Raw genomic sequence first — 19,968 nt, 5'->3', positions numbered from 1 at the left:
GCAGAACAGATAAAGAATGAGTAGGATAAGTGAGTGCTTTACAAATGAAAGCAGATGTATGAAATTACAAGCTGTCGGATCAGCAACGGAAATGAAGATGATAAAGTGGTTCCCTACACAGATTATAATTATTCATTTTGCCCAGTCCTGCATCTTTCCCCCATAATCCTCTTGTTGAGGGAGGAAAGGTACGGGAGGATATGAGGCTTATTCACATGAAAGAAAAAAATGTAAAGCATTTAAATCTCTCTGTCCACAGAACAATCGTTTATTTTGCCTTTTACTGATTCAAAATAAGTCTGTGTTTGCAAGGATCTTTTCTGGTGTGGAAGCCTGATTAGAAGTATTTCTTGTTACAGCTAAAGTTCTCAGAATAGTAGTTTGTTAAGAATTTCATTATAATTATTAGCGTTTGAGTCTGTCTTTATATCGCACAGTGCAAGCACCAGTAACAGGCATTGCTTTGACAGCTGTGGCAGATGGATTGCCTGGATTTAGATGGTGCAAAAGAAATGAAGTAGTTTACACAGACCTGCCTGTAAAGATGTCTTTAATAATTGCACTCATAATGAGATTGATTTGGAGGAGAAAAAAAAAAAAAAAAAGAAAAGAAAGAAAGAAACAGAAGATGACAGTGACAAGCAAAGAACCGTATAGAATATACTTCATATAAAATCAACTTCCTCAAAATTTCCAAACAAGTAAAAAATTCTACTTAAAGTTAACAGTGAATTTTCTTTCTATGCATTTCTGAAATGCAAATCTAACCTTTTCCCTTTGTACTTAATATTCCATAAAAAGTTTTTTGATTTACTAGAAAACAGGGAGTTGTTTACCTCAGTTTATATTTGCATATGAATGTGTATTTACATGTGTGAGTGCATATATCTGTCTATGTACATAAGAAAATGATAAAAGCTATTTCAGCAAAGAATTGTCAGAATGGAGAAAAGTTATCATATAAGCAGGACTGGAAATAAAGTTTACCTCACATATTAACTCCTTTGGATAAAGCGTTCACAAGTGAGTGGCTGAAAAACCTGTGTCCACTTTGGGTTTTGTACCTTCACTGACAGTATTTCCCCCATCTCCACTGGCTCTGGCTGAGTTTCAGTGCACACCTCACATAGAAGTGTCTAAGTTTAGGCACCTAAACCTGAAAGTGAATCCTAATATAAAGGTCTATGAAATATTGTCAGTGGTAGGTTTAATGGTAATGCATTTTTTTTACTCTAATGATATTGGATTAAGTGTAGTCAAGTGGCTTGGTAAGAGTATCATTTTTTTAGTCGGAGCTCTGCTTGCATTCAGAGAGTCTTCATGTGGGAAAAGGCAGCTACGTTTGGACTGTAATGAACTTACAGGAAATAACATAGTAATATTTTACTTTTTTCTCTTTCACTGTAGTGATATCAAGTAATTATCAGACCTGTCTGGGACTTCTGATGCATTATCCTCCCATTGGAGACGTTCACTCCCTTATCCTAAGAGCACTTTTCCTTCGAGATCCAAAGGTGAGAGGCTGTATTTGTAAACACGGGAAATGAATCTCTGTAATAGAATATTCCAAATGCTATGTTGTTAATAACAACTTACATTGTCGTGGGTTGACTATAGTTTCAAGTTCCTTCTTCCCTGACTAGCTGAAGAAAGGGGCTGATAAACAAGGATGCAATAAAGTTTCTTTACTCTTAAAAGAATTCTGTCCTATTAATACAGCTCAGTTAAGTTCAGATGTTTATGCTGCTTTGCTTGGTATTCTGCACAAATATATTTCATTGTAAAGTACATTTTCGAAGGAAATTAGTATTTTATATATTAAGCCTAGTAACTGCAAAACCTTTTTCTTGAGATGTCTACAGATGAATCACTGTTAATCCTTAAAACACTCCCCACATACAGTATATATTATGTGACGACTTTCAAGTAAAAGTGAGAATCTACTGTTAACAAGCTGAAAAGATTCACAGAAATAAAGATATAAATAAAGATATAAATTTATATATTTAAAGTTTTTTATACACTCAACTATATTACAAAATACATTAACTTCTTGCTGATTTAGAAGGGCGTGTGTATATATATGGTTATCATACATGTTCTGTATCCACAATATAGTAGATAAAGTGTTTGAGGAAAATCTGCATTCAATATTCTCTTCAATATTCAGGTTTTGGGCAGACAGCAGAATTTGTGCTACTGATTTTGAACTGTCTTTGAGCACGTACCATTAGTAGGCTGCGAGTGTAAAGTTTGATTTCCCTCATCTCCTGATTCAAGTCACCTTTGAAAGTGAAAAATTCAGTGCTTCTGCACTCTGACTGTTTTCTGCAAAATTTCATTCAATACCAGTGTTTACACTTTTGTGGATTAAGAAAAAAAAATTGCCTCTTTGTTTCTGTATCAGTTTTTTGCAGAAATCAGCTTTCTTTACAGCTGCATTCTTTACAGCTGTTTTCTTCATTCCTCACGGGCAAAGATTTCTTTCATGACGAGAAGTAAATCATCTTTTAAGTGTGTAAGAAAGTTTGTAATGTTAGATCTCAAGAATTTTTCTTAAGATTTGGGCAGCAGTCTGTGAAATCAAACTGCCAACATTTATTTCAGTACTCTATGAGCAAAACAAGATGATAGAACTATTTTATAGAGGAAAGACATAGAGGGGGGGGGGGGGGAATTGTGCTGAGATATCAAGCTCAATCCATATGTAATCTGTTGTTTGACAAAGGGATATGTTAAAAGAAAGAAAAAATTACTAATTAGTCAACTGTCTTCCAAAGCATCCTAGGCAGTATACAAGCTATACAACAAGCAAAATGGACCAAAGTAAGCCACCAGCATCCTATGAAACTTGATCACTGTTCTGCTTCTCATTCTTCTGTCTGAAGCAAAGTGAAGTTGTCAGGCTCATAAGGCCTTGGTGTCCTAATAATTTGCGTTCTTATATGTGCCTAAAATCCTTTTCAGAGAAATGATGGGTGTAGGGTTTTATTGTGTCTTTCAGATAGATTCACCTTCAGACAGGTGAATAAGCCCTTAACACTCTTTCGTGCAAATGTTCCTCCTTTCTGAGCTGTACTTAGCTGCTTGGGAAATACTCAAAAGATTAGAAAGCTAGGATTTCCACAGAATAGTGAGCCTAAAGGAATTCATAGCTGCTTCTCATTTTACATTGGGTTTTTGGGTTGAGGCTATATTAACAAGCTTGGACTTCCTTTAGTAAGGAAGGAAGGTTTTCTATTCAAAAGGATTTCTCTACATGAAAAATTACCTCCTGGTCAGAAAAGGAAGTATATTTCTAATGCAGTAACAAGTACCTGATGTTTTATTGTTGTTCGTTTGTTTTTTATCTTTTTCTAGATGTAATTTAAGATTTCACTTATGTCTCTCTAAGCATATGCTGGTTCAGCCCAACATATTTCTGAAATGGGAGTCTGCTCACTGTGGCTTGTTATTCTGTGTGGTCCAAGACCTACTTATAAACTTATTTTCCCAGTCTGTCAAAATTTTTCATTAGAGAGAATGAATGGGAAGATTCAACAAGACATCATGGATGCTGTAGGAGTCTAAAATCAATACAGAGATTATGTACCAGTGTAAGTGGGAAAATTAGAATAACTTTTTTTTCCTCTCCACATAAAGATAATTCAGTTTGCCTTAATTCCCTGAGCAGATAAAAGTAGATTGGAAGAAAAGACAAGGAGATTTTAGTCAGTAGTGTAACTTGTAAGCGATGATTAGCAAATTCATAGCTTAATGATTTTTCATCCTCCTTTGATGTTTTCCTGTGCATTTCTCCATCACCAACTTCTAGCTTCTAATGGGAAATTACATTTAGTTCGGTGCAATTTCCATGTTTTGAGCCAGAGCTGAATTGTTCTATATTGCATTTCTTCCGTGATTTTGCTTGGTTTTTAATGTGTGAAGTGGGATATTGTTGCAATAGTCCAGTGGCTTATTTCATTATTTGTTGAACATAACAAGTGTATTTAGTGTCATTCCAAATATCTGAGACAAGTTTGCTCTCTGCCACTTGGAGCTCTGATTCACAGCTAGGCAGGGAAAGCAGCAGAGAAATGGATAGTTGCAAACATTAATCTGCCTTTTAAAGACTTGTTAGTAAATTTTATCTTTGGGATTATTTTTGCAGATGGGTAAATGCCAGATAATCTCACTGAGGGGAAGATGGGGGCGTCTGGACTAAGAGAGGTTGATGACACAAATATAAGACTGAAAGGTTCTTGAGAAGTAATTCTCTCATAGGTTGTGAAGTAGTTCATACAGACATGATACGGCCTTCCCATCCATAAATTCTGATTCTGGAGGTAATCAGAGATTGCTCTTCTGATATCTTCCATTATTTGTTTCTACTTCTGTTTTCTTCAGAAAAACTTCACCTCACTTACTTGCCTTGTAGATTATCAGGAAAGGTCAGCTGTGTCTTGATGAACCCAGCATTTTTTGTTTGCTGTATTTCACTGCAACCCTCACTAGGAGAAAAACTAATTATCAAAAGAAAACTAGGCTATATTTTTACTTACAGATAAACAAATAGCACTTTCTGACCCTCTGTGGAATCAGACTTCAGCAGAAGTCTTAGCATTATCCAGTAATAACAGTAGTATGAAAAGTCATTTGTGCTTGGCTCTTTACAACAGCTCTGTTTTTGACTTAGTGGACCCAGTTCTACATCCCTGATATATTCTAGAGCCATTGAAGGGAAATACAGAGTTCTGTAATAGCTGGAACCAAGTACACACACCTGTCTTTGATAGGTGGGCTGAAAGATACTGATTTAATAGCTTTGAGTATGGATCAATGTAGAACAATTGAATTTAATCTCAATTAATGAAAACCTCAAATCAACATTGGTATCTTTAGAAAGGGTGATATTATTAACCTACTTATCAGAGTATTTGTTTCACATCTCTGCTCTTTGAACAAATTATTACCTCAGTTATTTATATGAAAGTTAGTTCTGTGAAATTACACTCTTTTCAAATCTTAAAATAGAGCTGCTCATGAAAAAATCGGATTTTGTAAATAGCTTTGTGTGAAACAAGAAAAGAAAGCAAGGCTTTTTTCTGAAGGCGTGTGTCTGTATGTTTAATATTCCACAATATTTTTACAATTTTTTTCACGTATCTAAACCATTGAGTACTGTTAATTTTCAAAGCAAAATCTGCAAAATTAAGAAGTAGATATACAGAGATAGGGCAGCAGAAAAATATAAAGTGATTAAAAAACATAGTTCTAACTAAAGTTGTTCAAATAAAAAAAAAAATTAAAAAACCCAATTAGAAACAAAAGTCATAGAAAATGTGAACATATTGTGTTCCTTAAATAACCAGATGTTCTTTCCTTCCTGAAGGCAGACAGGGCTAGGAATAAAAGGTTTAAAACTATTGTTTTAAGTTAACTGTGAATCTTGCAAATCTGTTTTCACCCTTTAGCAAATAAAATTCTAATACAGCAACATAAGCAAAGTAATTTTCATCTTTGGGTGTGCTTATTTCTATGTTGTTCTGTGTTGAAGTGTTAACCTTATCACAATGACTTATTACAAATCTAAAGCACAACATAGAATATTTCCTTTTTACACTGCATACAAAGAGCCTGACAGCAATCCTTTGTGTGAAAGTGTACTGTATTTTTAATATTTTGTCAAATATGTTTGCTTTCAGATATTTTAACAAAGTAAATTATGCTAACTGTCAAACTAGCTAGTTAGGAGTTTCATTCAATGGAGACGCTGCTCATCATAAGCCACTGATTTTAAAAAGATAAAAAGAAAGGGGCTGTACTTGGTCAATGGAAATTAATATTACTTATGCTAATAATATTGTCATAACTGCTGCTGCTGTTTTTTCAACATTGTATTCTGAGGCATTTGCTGACATTGAAAATGGTGATATAAATTTTACAGACTGTTAAATTCTAACTAAATCCATGACATTTAAAATAAGTTGTATTACCTCATCATGACTGAAGTTACAGGGACTGACAGAAAACTTAAGCATCAATTTATGGTCATGATCACTCTATAATGATCAGTCGGAGAAATCTACATTCCAGTTTTCAAAATCCGAGCAGTAAATGACAAGGGGGAAACATATTACTGAAATTTTGAACCGAACTCTTTCTTTGTACATGAATTTTCAGCTGAATTTTCTTCTTAAGTAGCTGCCACCGTCTCAGAGTTTTCCCCAAGCTAGTTTCATGTGCCTGAAAGGCTGTTGAGTTTCACTTTCTTCTTCTTCAGATGGATCCTTTTCTATACACTCATTAACTGAGGTGCTGCTGCTGAGCTGCAACTGGCCTTTGAAAGCTGCCGTTATGTCAGTGTTGTTTGTTTCACTGTTTGTGGCAGGAGGAAAACAGGTTTAGGGTTGTTTTGTTTGTTTGTTAGCATTGTCTATGCAATCTGGCATTAATTACCTCTCTTTAATGACCAGATTTCAGCCAATCAGAAGTTAGAATGTGGCAGGTTTTGGACATTAGCAGCTCGTTAATTCCTAACAATTCAGGAAGGTGCTGCATGGGATGGTTACTCCATTTTGTTAGAGGAGTACCAAAAGAAGGAGGGAGGGGCGAACAAATGGTTTATTTTCCCTTTATTCCCTTTTTTGTTTGTTTGTTTGTTTTTCCTGATCATAAAGATTGTGACATTTTTTTCAGGAGATTCACAATAATACATCAGGGGTTTGAGGAGGTTGAGTCATCCTGGGATGATGAGTATCTCAAAGCAGAGTGAGGTGCTGATGTAAGGTCACCTGTGCTTTAAATGAGAGTCACTTTCACAGAGGCTGTGACTGGTAAAGGAAATGATGTGTTCCAGTACAGCTTAGCACGTGTCTTTTCATTTGGCATGAGAGAATTAGGAGAAACAGACAAATGCATTTTCTTTCAGTGATTCAGTGGCGTTACACGGTGAACTTCTGTATCCCTTAATGTCTGAAAGATTAAAGTCTTGGATGTTTAATAAACAGATCTTAATGAAAATGTGTCGAGATCTGGTTTTACAACCATATTGCATTCCTTGTGGTGAACCTAAGTATTCTGATGGTCTTATTTCCCAATTTGAAGGTACAAGGTTAAATCTAATTTAAACATTTCCTTTTGAATAAATTGATGTTTTTTTCTTTAACTGTATGGTAGGCTCTTTAATGAGGCCTATACAACTTCAGTGCTGCATATATTTTATGTGATAGTAACATACTCTTTCTGTTCTTGAAATCAGAAAATTTTGCTTTCCATTTAAAAAATTGTGTTTCGTTAATAGAATAAGATATGACAGGCAACTATGAGTTTAATGATAAATTACTTGGAATAACTATGTTGCTATAGTACCACATAAAAATAGTTCACCGTGGATTAAAAATCTTCTTTGTTTTCGTATAATTGTTTCAAAACCTGTGTTCCCATTACACCCGAGTATTTCAAAATATAAAAAAAACTTACATGCTCAGTACTCATAGTACTTTTTCATCTATCTCAAAGTTATATCATAGAGTCATAGGATCATTAAGGTTGGGTAAGACCTCTATGATCATCTAGTCAGACTGTCCACCTACCTCTAATATTGCCCATTAAACCATGCCCCTAAGTACTACATCTACCCTTTCCTTAAACACCTCCAGGGACTGTGTCTCCACCACCTCCCTGGACAGCCTATTCTAATAACTTACTGCTCTTTCAGATAATAAATTTTTCCTAATATACAACCTGAACCTCCCCTGGCACAATCATAGGGCACTCCTTCTAGACCTGTTCCTGTTACCTGGGAGTCAAGACCAACCATCACCTCACCACAACCTCCTTTCAGGGAGTTGCTGAGAGCAATAAATAAAGTCTTTCCTGGCCCTCCTCTTTTCCAGACTGAACAGTCCCAGTTCTTGAGCCTCTCCCCATAAAATTTGTGTTCCAGACCCCTCACCAGCTTTGTTGCCCTTCTGAGGGCAACCATCCAACTCCAATCTCTATATATTCCAATTACTCCAAAAAAGTTAACCATTTAATCAACTCACTATGAAATAGTCACCATCTTCCAAGTATCATGTGTGTCACAAGTAATACTTTCAGGGGAAAAAAAAAAATAAAAAAATCTTGGAAAGCAAGTAGTTCATTAGTCATTTGTGCATGAGAAATTCTTCAAAGTCCTCCTCATTTCTCAGTTTCATACATAACATAGTAGTCATCACCCTATGGAGAGCTGATATTTTCAATTGCCAAAGACACTGATGGTTAAATCATCACTGTCTTGTTAATGTTGTACACAGAGGCCAGTTATGTAGATAAGAACCCACAAGTCCAAGTTAAGCAACCATTACACTTAAATGCATAGGGAAAATGGAGGGAAATAATGCAAGATAAAGCTTCTTTAACAGTGATGTGTCTCATACTTGAGCTGTTACAGATAAGATGATGCAGAAATAAAGCGCTTGTCCCAGCTTTGTGTAGGGCCAAGTGAACACCATTGCAATCTACTTCTGAAAATGAGAACACATTCAGCAAGGAGGGCATGTTCATGTACTTGTTTTCACTCCTGGTGCAAACCGCAGGCCTGGAGGACAGTGAGAAGATGGTGGTGTGGCTGGCAATTTCTGTACCCAAAGGAGTTGTATAATCTTTCAGAGGAGGCACTTAAGGGTGAGTCAGAAACCACCATTTCTCCCACTGACTAGAATTCAAGCAAGTAAACGATCATGCTGTTCAGAATAGCAAGTAACAGTATTCTATAAACAGTCATGGCAGTTGCTGGTCAGTCAACAAGACCAAGAATTGAAAATATGAGGGGAAAGAAAGGGTTTGTATTTTTTAACCCTTTTTCAGACTTCATAAATAGGCGTTTTATCAAGGTGTCTTCTCTGTTAATTAGCAGCAGAAAGCATGAGGTGCAGCAACATCATGTTCATCCAGAGGGCTGATGGAGGAGAAATTTGGAAATGGGAAAGGAATTCATCTGTGTTGATAAGCGTTCCTGTTACTATTCACTGGGAATTCATAAGCTCAGTCATGTAGTGTACGAATCTTTTCAGAAGACAGGTTGGAAGAGAAAGTTCTATCTGGAAATGGAAACTTCAAACAGTTCCTTCTCTTTGAGCAAGGCAATACTCTTAGTAGCAATGTAAAAGCAATTCTGATTGTATTTGATGTTAAAGTAAAAAATAGAAGCACTTTAAGCTCTTAATTACTCTTGTTACCAATAAAACTTACCGCACATGAATTTCTTGGGGCTGCTTCTTTCAGATGACTGGTTTGCTTCTGTTTAAAAAGTCGTCTGAAGCTACTGACCCTCTCCTAAAGAGTAATGATATTATCTATAAAATTACCGCATTAAAATGTATTTAACAGTGTTAGAGTGAGGTGATTATGGTTCTTGTGTGGAAACTGACAATTCAATTAATCACTTTTAGTTTGCAAGGTAGTTTGTCGAAAGGAAGCACTTAAAACACTTAAAGCACTCTGACTCTACCTAATCAAAAGTTCTCTGTATCATAATTCATTTGTTTGACTAAAATTGCTAAACATAAACTGTGAATTATATAAAAATAGATTCATAATCTTCCAGTAATCTGTGGAAGATTAGGTACTGAGTCATATCCAGTCTAATAGGATAGAATTTAAGTTCAGTCTCTTCTGATATAAATATGGATATACTGATGGTGTATTGATGCAGCTTATATTAATTTATTAATTATCTCATACAAAAGCTATTTGATTGAATCTGTTTGTATTGTAGAACTCTTCTAAAAAGAGCAGAATAGAGCAAGATAGAAGTGCAAATGGTGCCATTTCTCCTATGCCAGTAGTTTTTGTCAAAAATTAGATTTAGAGAATTAAGGTAGGTTTTTTGGTCCTTCTTAGGAAGAAAAGTGGTAAAAATGGCTCTTGCATGCCCTCATCCTGGAAACATAAAATGAAAGGAACTGCTTATCCCACAGCACCAGGAACTTAGCAAGTCCCTTCTATTTTAGAAGAAAGGACACCAGCATCCTATTCCTTCTATCATGTTGTGGCATGAGGCTCTTTGAAAGAGCCTTTTGCACTCCCTAGGGACAGTTTTCAAGTGCTTTACTTGGCACATTATGTGCAGAACATAAATTATTCTGTTTCTTTTCCACGTGGCAGACATCACCAAAAAAAAAAAAAACTTTGTTTTTTTTTTTTCCAGGTGTGTGAGATTTGTGTACAAGCATGTGTCTGGAGAAGACATAATACTGAAAGTGCGTTTAACAAGGGTTTTATCAGTACAAGCCTAGGATAACTGCATTCCTCACAAAGCCATCAGTGAGTTACGCAGGTTGTCCAAAATGAGTGCCTATAAAACCATAATATGGTAGCTTTTCTGTACATAAAGATGTCATATTTTAAATATCATAATTTGGATCATTCCAGGGTTTAAAGCAAGGCTCGCTGTGTGTTCTCTTGAAAAGCCTGGATCTTTCCTCCACAGTGTTGTAAAATTCCTGTTCTAACTGTGCGGGGCTGCAAGATGCCAGTGTGTAAATCTGTCATGGGGTAGGGCTGAGCGCTGTCAGATTTATACCATACTATTTAGTTAATTTATTTCTTAAAACCAAGGGTTCGGTTGAAAAGTAGATGACTAAATTAAGAGGCAGATTTAAAAGGTACTTAAGTGATTCTGTTTATGCAAGATGGGGATTTTACGCAGGTTATGAACTTGAGCATTGGCAAGTTGGAGTCTTTTTGTCTGGAATATCAATAAAAGCTGATGTGGGATGATCTGGTCTACCCGTTAAAATGCAATATGGTGTAAAATGATAAATGAAAAAAAAAAAAAAAAAGGCTTTCGAGTGAGTTAGGACAAGGATCCTAAACAGGCAACTAGAAATTTCTTTCAGTCAAGTCACTGAAGTATTTTTATATCTTGCTTGTCATTTTTTCATTTCTTGATCTCTTGTCACAGAATGCCCATGTGAGAGAAAGTGTGTGTGCGTGAAGTTAAAAACAGACCATAATGCACAGTATTTAAAATATCATCCTGGTATTTGAATTTTCTAGTTGCCAGGGGGATGAAGGGCTGTCACCGAACAAAACTGGAGATAATTTATTTCAGATTGATCAGAGTTCAGGGGTTTCTCCCTGCCTTGACCCAATTAGCAGGATTTCTTTCCTTCTCAGTTCTTTCTGGGATTTCTTTCTTATTTTGTAAGAACAGTGCTCCCTAATTTTTCTTCATAAGCAATTAAATATGATAATTCTTCATGCTGTTATTGCATTGTAAATAACAAGTTCTGCGACTGAGACCCACAGCATCTTTCTGAAAAATGTAAACAGGAAGTATTATTCCCAGTTTGAGGATTATGGTGTTTCTGTGCCAACACCAGTATTAGTGTACAGATCTCCTGACTCCTATGATTAAAGAAAGTTCTTTATTATTTCTGTGTGTGATTTTTTCAATGCTGTTCTACTATCGTATTTAGGGCTGATAGATGCAGACTGTCAGCCTATGTTTTGGATAATATTTAACTATTGGCATTGAACCACTTTAAAATTGGCACATTATGTCCTCTAATGCCTTACAGTTGTTTGGTTCTTTTTTCTTTTTTAATAAGTACTTAACTCTGTGGCTTGTAGGTGGGTGATGGAATATCTTTTGTGCTTCAACAAATTGCTCACTGCATACACTAAATAGCTAGGGAGGAGAAAGATGAGTTTTGTTTTGCGAGTAGCATGTGCTTTGGGTTCTCTGGAGTTTGGGATGGCTTTATGGTTAGTATACAAAATATTTTGTCCTGTTTATGTATTTTGAAGCCATTGCTTATACCATGTAAGTCAAGCCTTAGAGTGGAATCAGATTCTTGGATAACTGACAAACAAATAAAAAGAGGAATGGTTAAATTCTCTCTGCAACTAGGCTATTAGGTAATCAGTAGTATGCAGTTCATATTAATTATCAGTGAATTATCAGTGAAAAACTGCTGCAGACCTGAACAAACTGCAAAGATGCTTATCCACATCTAAGTTGCTGCACTCTGCCTCTGTTCCCAGACCAATTTTTCCCTTGTTTTTTATCTCTTTTATTTAAGAAATAAGTACGGGTGTTGAGAGTGGAAAAGGTGTAGCTTCATCGTTACTGAATATAGGGTCAGGTGCTCCGCCAAATTCAATTAGAAACAAATGAAAGGGAAAAAAAAAAAAGAAAAAAAAAAAAAGTAATTTTAATACAGAAGTATTTTAGCCTCTAAAAGAATTATGAAAAAAAAACCAAAAAAAAAAACCACAATATTTTCCTCTTAGCTAAAGAAGAGAAAAAGGAACAAAGTGTCTCTTAAAAACATCTATATAAGTAAAACAAAAACAACAACATTTGATCGTTATCATTCTCTTTTTTATATATGTTCAGTTCAGTTTGTTCTTTGTTCTAGGCTTAAAATTTTATTCATTTAGAAAATAAAGATGTGTAGCAGCATCAGTTTAATATACTGAGGGAAACTGCTTAAAATAAAAAAAATAAAATAAAAAAATAAAAAAGTCCCATTTGGCTCTGGCGAGATAATTATTTTAGTGAGACTATTGCTGTGTGGATGTGTAATTCACTGTTGCTGTTCTGTTTGTTTTTTCCTCTGCTGCATTTAGATTATCTGGTTTCAGATACAATCTATTAAGTAGAGTATTTTTCAGTAGTTGAGGTTTTCCCACCTGTCTACCCTAAAACACCTGCAACATATGTTTGTGTAACCCTGCAATGTTCTGTGCTTTGGGCCCCAGGAAATTCCCCCAGAGCTTTTTGCTTATAAACAGCTGAGCAATTCATTTCTCTAATGACGAGTGCTTTTCCCTCGGCATTGAGGCAATAGCACGTTCACTGAAATAAGTCTCATTTTTCACCAGATATATTGAAAATCTTTTTTCATTGTTGTCTCTTATTCTGGGCTTTCTGATTTTGTGCAGAATTAGATTAGATTTTTTTTTTTTTTTTCTCTTAATATACAAGAAAGGTTGAAAAGGAAACACCTAGACCAAGAAAAGAAGAATGTCATTTACAATCCTCCACTGGCACCTGCATGGAAACTTCTGCAAATAGTGTGTGTTCAGATTGTTAAACATTACATTACAGCATAGTGTGGTTTCTCTGATGCACTGCGGAGCAGTGTGCCCGTGGCTGGCGTCATATAGCTCTGTGGACAGTCCTATGCTTCCATGGAGGCCCATGAGGGAAGTGGCAGTACTGGAGGTTTTATGTGTATGAAGCACAAGCCCTCACTGGTGGGAGTTTTGAGACTTTTTCAGCACTTTCTGCAAGTTTAAGGAATTTCTTCTGCATTCCAGGGGATTCTGACCCCATCCTTAGCTCCCTCACCTGGGAGAAGAGTGGGTATGGATATGGCTAAATTCCATCTCTTTTGCCATAAGGGAAAGCAGAAAGTCCCAGCAACTCCCCACTAGATTTATGGCTGTTTGGAAGAGTACATTTACAACTTGTAAATGAGGCTGTGTGTTCTAAAATTAGGATGGAGTCTGGTGTACCTAAAATACCTGAAACATCCTAAGACATCTTTTCTATTGGAGCTGTGGCTAATACGTGCTTAAGAGACATTTGTAAAAGTATATATGTTGTTTTAAAAACTTTAAAGTCCAACACTGCACTACTATCTACATGTGCTTCTGTATCTGTATTTAGGGAGTTATTCCTCTAGAAGTGTGAATGTGGCAGTTTTCACCACTTTAAGCTTACATTTAGGTAGAAATTTAAGAACAGAAGAATTGTAAAGCCAGCAGACTGCTACCAAAGATGGGTGTGGGAAGAGATTTGTAGTATTGGCAAAGGCAGCTTTTCTCTAGTATTTCTGCACTCTGTTTCCCTTAGAAGGGAAAAAAAAAAATAAACTGAATGTGTTAATCTGTTTAATGCCCTTATGCAATTTATTAGGAGGTTTCAACAAATTAGTAATTCGAAGGGTTGGTTTCACTGTCATTTAAACAAGATTTTCCACTTAAGAAAAAAGATTTCATCTGAGGAATTAGTCAAAATAATTATATAAATTGGGGAAGAAAAGGAAAAAGTTTTCTAACCTAAGTAATTAAAAATATAAATAGGATCATTCTAAATTGCACTATGTAAGGAAAAAGATGTGGCTTCTGTGAATATTTTAGACAACAAAGCTATGTTTTGCTGTAAATAAATTTGTCTAAACTTCTTTTTTAATATATGTCCTGAAATGTAGAGGGTAGTTGAAACTGCATGCTTGGACAGGAATTAATTGGAAATTCATAAGGAAAATATATAACTGCAGGTTTTTGTTTCTTATATTTAACCTAATGACTTGATTAAAATATACAATTTAAAGAATGTTACCATAACAGCATAAACAGCATAAACCTCATAAAGACATATTTTTTTGCTCTCTAAATTGCTGTTTTCTGTGGTAGTACTGAGCAGATACAAGTCTGCTAACATGAATGTCAGATATTTGTGTTGTCTTGTTTTTAATAACGCACTTTTCTGTATGGATAACTTCACTATGTTACAAAAGGGTTTTCAGCAGCTACTCAGTATTTACTGCCTTGCATTTCTAATGTTACTCCAATATCTTTTTCTTTTTTTTTTTGAAGGCAGTTTTTTTCACTGCATGTAATAGTAATTTAAACTGCCTCTTCCTTTGATATCTTTAAACCTCATAGGAATTTAAATAGTCCCCTGTGAAAGTAATACTTGAGCCTCATTCATATGTTCGAGTTAGCTCATTATTCCTATTAATGTCTTTAAGTGCTTAGATAGTAGATCAGCCTTTTGTGTCTCAGATTACTCAACATTTTTGCATAAGTGCATTTCAAGAAACTGTGCGTATGATTTTTTCCTCTTTCTTTTTTAAACAGTTTTTTGTTTATTTGTTTGTTTGTTTATAGGGCGATAGAGAGCATATTCCACTGGTTTTGCCAAATTTAGAATATATCTTGAATTATCGGTCATATTGCAAATCAAAGTAGCAACTGGCAAAGTAAGTTTTTCAAAGGGCTTCCACTAGAATTAGAAGTGCTAGCTATTCTATTGATCCTGCGTTCTTGCACCTTGTGGAAATGGGCATCAAGTCACACGTAGGAAAAAGTTATTTAATTCACATGAGAAAAGTTACACTGATTGCTTGCAGAGTAGACACAGAACCATCAGTTATCCTCCTCACGTCAGTTTGGATTTGATTATCATAGAAATGCATTGAATTACCAAAGTAGAGCAATAGTAACTAAAGCTGATTCATTGTTATTGCTGTCAGTTGATGAGGACTGACTTACAAGCCATATGAATGGGTAGAGTTATGCAAATATTGTTTTTATAACAAGGGAAGAAAAATGTACAGCGCCAATTACAATGTGGGTGGGAGAATAGATGAGAATGTTTTTAATGCTCGTCTAATAGCTTTTAGTTTTTGTTTCATTTTTAATGAACATTTCAAACAGGATATATTTTTTAAATGTTTAATGTGTTTCCAAATAAAGGGAACAAGACTTGTCACACAAGATTAAGTCTGTCTTCGTGAATCAATCTGGAAATTCCCAGTTTTAAATTTGACCCTCGAAAATCCTCCTGGCCTTTGATACCTACCACCTCCTAACATATTCCTGTCTCCCATTGTGCACATGCAATGGTTCAGACTTTAAAATGCAACTCCTATACCTCTCCCAAAAGTAAGAAGGCTTTCAAGGAAAGAGAGTTATCTGCAGTTACACAGGGAAAGGAGGGAGCTTGGATACTACAGCAGAAAATGAAATTAGGAGAGTTAGGACACAGCATGTGACTAACTCCATGAAGAATGTAATGTGCTTTCAACTGTGAACAACTATTTCAGAAAGGTCACTGCATAGTTCATTAAAACTATGTTTAATATTAACAGGAGTTAAGAAGGCAGATCAGAATATAAGGCAACAGCCTATGAATGATCAGATCTTGGAAGCAAATAATCAGAATGTGTTTACCTATGTTTCGGGCAGTATATTTGATCATTGCAGTGAATTTTATCATTTTGTTGGTTTTTTTTCCTACTAGAAGTGCATTACTTTAAACCATTTCTCCTGTAATTCATGCTTGCTTGTGCAGGTACTCTGTAGGTCTCCTGCTGGTTTTGGTTTGAACCATATGCATTTTATTTTTACTTCAAAATATTTGAATTAAAATAATACATTCCAAATAACATCCTTCAGGTTGCACTAGTCCATTAAGAGCTCTTTATGCGCATACTACATTCGTACCTCTTCAAGTAGTCATCCAAATACCATCTCCAGAGGTGTTTGCACAACTACTGGAGGCAGTGGGCTCCAGTGAAATAGTTTTACTGTGACAGACACTTAGAAATAGCTTCTGCTTTCAGTATCAATGACAAAAATGTTGATACAGGAGAACCGTGCTTTCTTTGTGGCCTCAGTTCAGGCAGGGAGAAATTTAGAGAAAGTCTCCGCGTGCCATCTAGTGGCAGTGCTCGGCCAGTCTTGCTTCTTCGCTTAACCCAGATTCACGCTTGTATGCAGTTATTGCAGTACGTAAGCGCTGCTTTGTCCTTACTGTTATCCTTTTCTTTAACATCACATCATTTTAGCCTGGCGACGGTAGCATTCTGCACCTGAGATAAAGGAATAAATTACTTCTGTGTCTGAACTTTGCCATGAAGTACTGCTTTAGTTACAAGTGCTATCACAGCAGCCCATAGTGCCTTCCCCATATGAAACTGATCTCTGTTAGTGAGGAGAGGGCTTATTACTAACATTTGGTATTATTCTAAGGATTTTAAGGCTGCACTTTTATTTAACTAACATTACTGCCCTTAGTAACCAAGATCTTGAGGAAATAAATTATGCTTTAAATTTGTAATCTTCATTAATTGACAGATTTCTTCTCTCCACTTTAAATCTGTCAGAAAAACAATCCATTACAGAATGCTTTTTTTAAAGGATACATAATGCTTTTTTTCCTTTTTTTATAGAAAAATCCAAGACCAGTGACTCACCAGTTCCAACAAAATTTAGATTATTACAAAGCGCGTGGAGCAGACTTGATGAATAAAACCCGGTAAGCTATTTCTGAAGATGTTTTCACTGAACTAATATCTTACATAAATAAAATGTTTCATAAGTCACTCTTATCCCAAGCAAGAGTTACATAAGCAGTGCTAAAATCGTGTGTTTAGTTCACGACATTTTGAATCTTTCCCATTCTTTTATGAAAAATTAAGGTTACATTGTAATTGGTCAGCTCACCACTTTTTGTTTTAAAGCTAAGTTCGCAGTGACACATTTACTAAAAGTGGGGGGTAAAACATTCAGCCAACATGAGTTCTGTAGCTGAGCTACTTCCAATAGAGCATCTAATTGCAATCTGTAGTATCCGTGTAACAGAATCTATGTGAGTTAACTAAATGTAAAGCCACTTGGAATGAATTTTTATTGAACATTTTTGCAGCACCTCTTCCTCACTTCTTTTCAGAAATGGCTTCTATCTATACAGTTCTATCTGTTGGTCAACAATCTAGTGGTGCCCATGCTCCAGCAAGATGGCCAAGGAGTCCGTGCTGGTGCCTGACACCTTTTCTTGATTGACAGAAACTATTGCACTCATCACATTTGTTTAATTTTTAGTGGTTTCAAGACTTGCCAAAAATAAATAAATAAATAAATAAATAAATTTTTTTAAAATATCTAAAGAAAACATTTCAAAGACTTTTGGGGAAGAAAATCACAGCACCCAACCTGGAATGACCCCTTTTGGAAACTTAAATTCTGGGGAAATAAATGACCATTAAATCTGTTGGTTGTGCGCAGGCAAAATTGCTTAGAATAGTTTACACAGGGAAGTAACTCAGAAATATGTCTCAACACTGGACTATTATATAGGTCAGACATGGTAAATCTGGTCAAAGTTTGAACTAAAGAGAAAATGGGAAGATGTGACATTAGGAAATGCTTCATCAGTGAGCCGAGAAATGGGTTAGATAAGCTACCACGTCTTTTTCATCCTCAATTCCACAAATTCAGATATTTGAAATATCTTTACAACTCTCTAACGTATATTGCTTATATATAAAAATCTTCACAGATCTCTATCATGTAGTGCTTATTTAATCATAAAAAAAAACTTTTAATCTATCATATTCATAATTTTTTCTCTCATCTCTCATAATGGCTACTCACTGAAGATAGAAATGCCTTGGCATAAGGCTTGCTTAAAACAAAACATTTTCGTCTTAGCAAAAAAAAAAAAAAAAAAAAAAAAAAACTGCAGAGATTGAATCATCTTCCCACTGCTAGTTTAAAAATACACCATTCATAGTCAAGGTCAATGATGCTTATTGTGATGGAACAAAATTGTTAGCTTCGTAGATGAAATTTGCGTCTCCTTGATGTTCATATTTTTAAACTGAGGCCTTACTTTTAAATGCATCTGCTGATAACTCTACAACATAATCAATCAGCATTTTTCTTGTAATTGTTCTGTACGTCTGGTACATTTAGATGGCTAAAATGTAGACATTGATCCATGTTTAATGGCTGTAATCATCCTTTGTGTTAATATATCAAACATTTAAACAGTAAGACTACATTGTTCTTCTTTTCCTGAAGTTCACCACAGATTTATCTACCTTTTCCAGAGATCTAACACCTTACTATTGTTCACTTTCTGAAGCTGCAATTCAGAGAAATCACACTGAATTTTACTTATGGATACTTTTGTTCAGACCACATCTCAACAAGTACTACAGATAGCATCATTATTCATTTTTCACATATGTGTATGTGTTCCGAGCTGCTCATTGGCAGCTGTCTCAGATCAGAGCTCAGTCACACGCAGCTATTAGGAACTGCAGTGGCTATACTTTCTAATTCTCAAATAATCATAAGACATTATTGCATATTGTGGTTGAAAGCATTTTTTTAAAATTTATATTTTTAACATATTGGCTTAGATAAGATGTTTAATGTTTATTGTTTTTGTTAGTGCATTATCTCAATAAGTTTCTTTGAAACTAGTTGAGAAATCCAAACTCACCTCTTATCTACATGTATGTAAAAGTAGCAAGTCAAACAGCTTAGAAGGAAAACATATTTTTTGTTAAGGAAACCCTTTTCTTTTTGTTTGTTTTTTTTTAAGCAACGAGCTGCTGGGCACAAATACACAGGGAGATAAACCTTAAAGTCTTCATAATCTCAACATTTTATTCTATTCAATTTGCTTCTTTACAAAAGCTTTGTCTCATGCATCCATGGACCATCAGGATTCCAATGACGCAGTCAATTCAAAGCATCCAGTGGCTTTGTTGCTTGAGTAGACTCTCAGAAAGAAAGATTTTCTTCTATTAAATACCAGTGTGCAAGTTAGCATTTTTTTAATTGATTGTGAACACTCTAGACTAACAGGCAAAAGAAACCTAGGACTCACTGTACCAGTAATTATCTTCTTTCAAAGGTGATAGTTCAGATGAGTTAGTGATATGTATCTCCTTAATTTTGTGAACAGTTTGAACAGACCAAGGGGGAAAACAGCCAGATATACTGATGGTAGGGTTCAGAATTTCAAAGATTTTACTGGCATGGCCCCTGAAATTGGTGATGTAATTAAATTAATTGCAGACAACTCATATTTGCTTGATATCTGCTAAAGCAGCATTTGATCTTTATTCTTCCCCCTTCACAGCTACAGCCTGTGTTTCCTTTCTGGAATGAAGAAATCATTAAACAAAAATCCCTGTGCTGACTCTTCTGATGCCACATGTATGTCAAGGAATTGAGAAAATCCTTTGTTACTTCTTTAATTGTCCCTGCATAGTTACATGCAAGTGGTGGAACATCCCTGGAGGTGTTCAGGAAAAAAGGAGTTGTGGCACTGAGGGATGTGATTTAGCAGGCATGGTGGATATAGGCTGATGGCTGGNCAGAAAGAGTGGTGAGACATTAGAAAACAATGACCAGGGAAGTGGTGGAGTCACCATGCCTGGAAGTGTTCAAGAGACATGTAGA

General features: G+C 35.5%; 1 protein-coding gene across 6 annotated transcripts in view; it reads left to right on the top strand.

Annotated features, from left to right (window-relative positions):
- Positions 1-19,968, top strand: part of TBC1D5 (TBC1 domain family member 5) — a 285,215-nt gene that overhangs the window by 213,361 nt on the left and 51,886 nt on the right. For all 6 annotated transcript variants that reach the window (XM_015853783.2, XM_015853786.2, XM_015853785.2 and 3 more), the window contains exons 15-16: positions 1,408-1,514; positions 16,941-17,026. In XM_015853783.2, the coding sequence (XP_015709269.1) occupies positions 1,408-1,514; positions 16,941-17,026 (193 nt within the window). The remainder of the gene's footprint in view (positions 1-1,407; positions 1,515-16,940; positions 17,027-19,968) is intronic.

This window comes from Coturnix japonica, chromosome 2 (assembly GCF_001577835.2).
Source record: "Coturnix japonica isolate 7356 chromosome 2, Coturnix japonica 2.1, whole genome shotgun sequence".
Lineage (NCBI taxonomy): Eukaryota > Metazoa > Chordata > Aves > Galliformes > Phasianidae > Coturnix > Coturnix japonica.
The sequence above is the reverse complement of the archived record's forward strand: the minus strand, read 5'-3'. Positions and strand labels throughout refer to the sequence as shown.